The 6000-nt window shown below is 42.7% G+C and overlaps 1 protein-coding gene across 2 annotated transcripts in view; it reads left to right on the top strand.

The window, feature by feature from the left end:
* Positions 1–258: 258 nt before the first annotated feature.
* Positions 259–6000, top strand: part of LOC126522740 (uncharacterized) — a 28714-nt gene continuing 22972 nt past the window's right edge. Inside the window, exons 1-6 of one of the 2 annotated variants that reach the window (XM_050171527.2) lie at positions 259–348; positions 753–979; positions 1068–1151; positions 1215–1364; positions 1452–1559; positions 5353–5589. In XM_050171527.2, the coding sequence (XP_050027484.1) occupies positions 757–979; positions 1068–1151; positions 1215–1364; positions 1452–1559; positions 5353–5589 (802 nt within the window). In that variant the 5' untranslated portion in view covers positions 259–348; positions 753–756. Of the gene's footprint in view, positions 370–752; positions 980–1067; positions 1152–1214; positions 1365–1451; positions 1560–5352; positions 5590–6000 lie in introns of both variants that reach the window. The other variant, XM_050171528.2, reaches the window with a different exon arrangement.

Here is a 6000-nt window from a genome sequence, read left to right as displayed (position 1 = left end):
TGGGTCATTATATGAAGTGCACAAAGTTACTCCTCCACCTTGACTTGCTTTCTGTATGGAGTCTCCAACACCATGCAAAAATATTGCACATACATCAAAACTACAACACAACAAAAATGGATGTTCATACTTAAGGGGTATAAGTAAATAATAAAGTTTATGTTAGTATATTTTTCTATTTATCTTTATAGCCATCATATTGTAGTCGTCATGGAAAGCCCAGTTCAGCGGATAATCGACTAGTTTGACGCGATCGCATTTTGCCGTTGGCAACAGTGAGAGCTGACAAAGACGTCGTGTCGTCAAAAAGGAAGAGTTGGAAGCTGCTGTTTATGCCAAATCGCCCGGGTAAGGAACCAATTTTTCCGTGTAAGTTAAACACATAGCGAACAGTTTATGTGCGTCTCAGCACCAAAAACATGTTTGTTTCCTCTTGCTAGTACATTTCATTTCGTTTTACTCGTCGGAATGTAACAGTAGTGAAGAGCACGTCAGCTGCCGTGTGACTAATTGAAAGAAACTATTTGCTTGTAGTGCTGTTTCCTTTCGCGCTAGGTACTATGTCCGTCTTTCTAACTATCGTTTACACTTTGTCAACATGACAATCTTGCTGTCATGACACTGCGCTGCGTTCAGTCACCATGGCGTACGTGCTTGCTACGAGGAATGCCAATTGCACTGAAATGTTTACACGTCCCGGCTATCAGCTGGCTACACCCGTGACTTGTTTTCTTCGTTGTACCCCTTTGCAGCGCGATGAATACATATCACTCGTCAGGAAATGAGGAAGCGAGCAATTTTGCTCAGATGGATTTGAGCGGCAAACTAATTATAAAGGCGCAGCTGGGCGACGACATACGCCGCATTCCAATCCACAACGAAGACATCACGTACGACGAGCTAATACTGATGATGCAGCGAGTGTTCCGAGGCAAGCTTTCCAGTAACGACGAGGTCACGGTGAAGTACAAGGATGAAGGTAAATACAGGTGTATCATTTGCTTCGCCTCGATGGGTGTGTCTTGTCGACTGCTGCCAACATTGACTTTCGGTTGTGACTTTTGCAGATGGTGACCTTATTACCATTTTTGACAGCTCAGACTTGTCTTTTGCCATTCAGTGCAGCCGGATACTGAAGCTAACAATATTCGGTTAGTCTTTTTCAACATTGGTACCTTGGCAAGTCATTTGAAAGATTTCTCTGACAATTGCAGTGAACCAGCAACCAGTTCCATTGGAGCCAGACGAAATTAAGCACCTCAGGAAAGAGCTGCAGGAAATTAGGAATGTTGTAAACCGCCTGCTGGACAGATTCGAGCCCCGTCACTTTGTCTCCAACAGTTCAGAGCCAGAAGACAGTGCGGGTAAGTCAAGCTACACGTATTGCTGTTTTTTGTTGTTTTTTCGACAGTTTGGTTAGGGTTGATGTTTTAATAAGCCTTGCCCATCAGGAACTGCTCAACTGAAAGCCGCAAATGCTGTCGCACCAAAGGAGTTTGACCCACTTGCTTCCAAACAGGCGGCTGGTGATGAGCCTGGTGCACAGATGAAACCCAAAGGTATGTAAAAAATCGCGTAGGTTAAAGTTAATAACCCAAACTAAATAATGGACGATTATTCTCATGGAACATTCACTTTGCTAGCATTAAGTATCCATTATTTATTCTTCTAAGTGCAGCTTCAACTCTGCTTTTCGAAGATGTTGATCATGGAGGATCACAAACCACTGATGTGGCAGCCACACCGGTGTAGAGGATCGAAGCCGTACTCTTCCACTGAAAGCCATGTTTCCTGCATGATCTGCACTTACAAGCAGTCATTCCATTCAACCATTCTTTCTTACTTGAAAGTTCTAAGGATTCAACACAATATAACAAGCTGCTTTGATGGTAAAGAAAATTAGGAGACACTGTGTTTAAGAAAAGCAACATTGGATATGGACTCCTCTAATTCAAGGCTTGTTCTTTGTAGAATAGTGCAAGAAAATGATAAATTTGTCACTATAGATGGCTTAATCTACTCAGCCTTATTTGGTACACAGTGGCTCTAGGTTGCTGCATTGGGATGACTGGTACTTCAGTTTTGTTATGTTGCTGATCACAAGCTGGGATCATTGTGATGTCACTTGTGTCCCATGAGGACATGCTGTGCTTGGTGCATTTGAACAGCCACATTTGGAATTCCTCAATCGCCATCCACTGAGGTACTTGAGACTCCTTACCATGATTACAGCATACATGGTTATCTTTCAAAGAAAGACAAAATTTAGTGCCAGCATTTGCTCTTTCAAAGGTGCACCGACAAATCATTTCACACCTCTTTTTGTTTTGTAAATAGCATCTATTTCTGTAATCAGTTTGAGACATACGCACTTCAAGCATGCAACAAATCATGAATTATATAATCTTTTATTAGAACCAATTCAAAACTTCGCCAAAAGGGAGTGCAGCTTCAATCGTGTTAGGCAGTTTCTACTTTGTTATAGCGCAAGCTAAACGACAAAGACACAGAAAGGCACATTTGACAAGCATGGTTAGGCAGGGCTGCTTCGCGCCTTGCAAGAAACCTGAGGTGACAGTCATCTGATGTCCCGGTCAGGTGGTTCAGTTAGCCCCTGTGCAGCGTTTGCAAATCACACCGTCATCAATCCATAGAAAACTTAACTGTGGGCTCATTGAGAAGATAAAATGAGAAAGGTTCTCCGCATTCCAACAAGAGTGACAGCAGAGAACCACATTTGTGTATTGTTGAATGCAGAGAAGCACAGAGTTAAGGAAAAAAGAAAGGATTTGCACACATTTTCTTGCACTTTTCTAATGCTCTGTGGGCATTGGAACATTGTACTGCATTTGGGACAAGCCCAGGTCACAATAGAACAAGTATTAATGTTTTTTTGCAGGAGTACAAAAAAAATGTGTGATGCCATCGCTGCCATGTTGTGGTCGATATACAGTGATAAAGGGCTCTCTCAGAGTGACAAGAATGGATGGCCAACAGCAACGAAATTTCATTTTTTCTATGAGGGTTGATCCAGAAATAAGGTTCCCAAAGGGCTCCAGCCACAAGGGAAGGTGCGAAGCGAAATCCGGCAACACTGCTGCGTGCGGCTGTTCCCCACTCTCAATTCCCTCCCGTGGTGCTTCGCTGTGCTGCTCATTCTTGGCTCAGCAGCCGTCCGATATGGAGGTTCCCATTGTTGATCCTGCCAAGTGTGAGATTCGTTCCATAATTCGCTTTCTGCATGCTGAAAAGATATTCATCCATAGATATTCACCCATGGATATTCATCATCAGTTGACAGAGGTGTATGGCGACAAGTGTATGCCTGTTTAACACGTCTGAAAGTGGTACAGGGAGTTCAGTGCCGGTCGGAAAGAAGTTCACGAAGAATGGAGTAGAAGACCGTCAATTTCTGAGGCTGTTATTGAGATGGTGCAGCGCGAAGTGCTTCAAAACAGGATTACTGTCCGTTAACTTGTTGCTCAGATTCTTGGGAGTTCTTATGGTAGAGTGGAAAGAGTTTCGACTGAAAAATTGGGGTATCACAATCATGCTCGATGAGTACTGTGATTGTTGACATCTGACCACAAGGAGAAACGCCTTCACTGTGCTCGCCAGTCTCTTCAAAAGTGTCGAAAAGATAAGGAAGGATTGTTGGACTCTATTGCTACGGGAGACGAAATGTGGGTGTTTCATTTCACTCCCGAAATGAAACAAAAATCCAAACATTGGCGTTACCCAGAGTCACCAGTCTCGGAGAAGTTCAAACTCCTGCTGGCAAAGTCATGGCCAGTGTTTTTTGGGATCGTATGGGGATACTGCTGATCGATTTCATAGAACGTGGGACAACAATCAACTCCGACAGTTGTGCAATGTGAAGAAAACTCAGGCGAGCTATCCAGAACTGCCGGCGAGGATGACTAGCAGCCGGTGTCACGCTACTTCACGACAACACGTCTCCCATCAAACCCAGGAACTTTTGATAAACTTTGAGTGGACTGTCATGCCCCACCCACCGTACAGTCCAGACCTCACTCCTAGTGTTTATAATTTGTTCCCCAAGTTAAAGGAACATTTGAGTGGCCAACGCTTCTGGAGCGACGATGAAGTCAAAGAAGAGGTGAAACGCTTCAACGGGTTGGCGGCAGAGTTCTACGACATTGAGATACAGAAATTGGAGCACCGTCTACGAAAATGTGTCGAAAAAGATTGGGATTATGTAGAAAAATAGAGCAAAGCTTCATCTTTCCAATGATGTAAATTTCTATGAGAATAAACAATGTTGCCTGTTTCCAAAATTGATGGGAACCTTATTTCTGGATCAAACCTCGTAAATTTGTTAAAAAAATGTGGTATATGCCTCTGGAGCAATCTCGGCAAAGCTACCGAGCAGGTAATTGTATAATCTCTTGCTGGCAGCCTTTAAACTGCATCTAAGCAGATGATGCGTGCACTTAGTGGTTGCTACTGTGATGCAAGACCCAGCACACTGCCTCTGAGCTTTTTCAACCCGCCGAGCGTTCTAGGTCATGCGTCACTTTTGGCGAGCGGTAATGACTGCTTTTTTTTAATTTCCGTATTAGAAACAGCTATTCTTGGAAATATTTCATGACGCTTCCACTCATACATTAAGCGTCAAATTTTGCTCGGAGGCTCCTCTGTATATAAACTATCTTAAATAGCCTTTTCGCGCAGTCCAAAATTTCATTGCAGTTAGCCTTTTAAGTGAAAAATAAATTTTCATTCTGTGAAGGTGAAAATTTCTGGTTTCAAGTTTTTCTGATTGCCACAATTGGATGCAGGCTACATTTTTCTCGTAAAGAAATTGGTGTACATTGGATTTCTTTGTTTAAGACCGTTAACATTGTTTTTACATTAACACCATTAGGAGCTCTGATTTCAATTCTATGTTAGTTTTCTACTTTGAACCCGTGTGGATTGGATTCCGCTTAATTGGGTAAATATTGCCAAATGTAGTAGTGATATGTTTGGGCATCTTTCATTTTTAATGCCTCTTCTTTAATTCAACCTGCCTGATAATCGGGACATTTTCATCGGTGCCATCAAGGCTGAATTAACCGCAGTCGACTGTAGTAAACTTGGCTGCCGAGCTCTCATGCCATGATTTTGGCACTGTATACAGTGAAGCTTTGATATAAAGAACATGGATATAGCAAATTATTGGATATAACGAAGCAAATATAAAATTTACTTTTTCTTTTTTAATATCAGCATGTCTGCTTACAAGGAATATGGAATACAACTAAAGTATATTTTCGTTCACGATAACAAGGTTCAGCTGTAGTAGCTTGAAATAGCTAGTAAAGTACTGCAATTGTACTCCTGCTGCAGGTGAAAATGGCCGGGTCGGCACTCCAGACAGCATCTCTAGCCTGGATTCAGCCGCAGCCACTCAGCAGAAGCTCCATCTGCAGCAGCAGCAACATCAGCAGCAACAACATCAGCAGCAGCAGCAGCAACAAGTGCATCTTCAGCAGCAGCAGCATCATCAGTACCCTCAGCATCCCGGTCATCCTGGAGTTGCATACATGGGACCGCCGGGGGCACAGCAGCCTTACACACCTCAAGGTTGGTGGATCTCTTATAGCTGGCAGATTTCCTCATGAAATTGGTGCTCAGGTATCTCTTCCATTTCCATTGCATGTCGACTTCATGATGACTATACTCATTATCAGCTATTGCCTTTCTCTCATTTGCATCTCTCTCTCTCTCTCTCGATTGGTACAAATTCCGGTGACAACTACACTAGTCTCATTTCCTTCAAGAATGCCAGTGAAACGGTGTTTTTTACCTGTCATTTACTTTAAACATACTAAATAAGGCATGTGTTGTTTTTGTTCTTTGTTTTTTGTGTGAAAATGTCACATTTATTGCCATTAAATTGTAAATTTCCTCCTAGCCTGCAAGACCTTGTAGTGCAATGACAATGTATGCATGTGACAGTAAACACTAGTGAACACAAGCCAGCCAGAGCTCTCA

This window comes from Dermacentor andersoni, chromosome 6 (assembly GCF_023375885.2).
Source record: "Dermacentor andersoni chromosome 6, qqDerAnde1_hic_scaffold, whole genome shotgun sequence".
Lineage (NCBI taxonomy): Eukaryota > Metazoa > Arthropoda > Arachnida > Ixodida > Ixodidae > Dermacentor > Dermacentor andersoni.
This window is presented reverse-complemented; position numbering and strand designations above follow the sequence as displayed.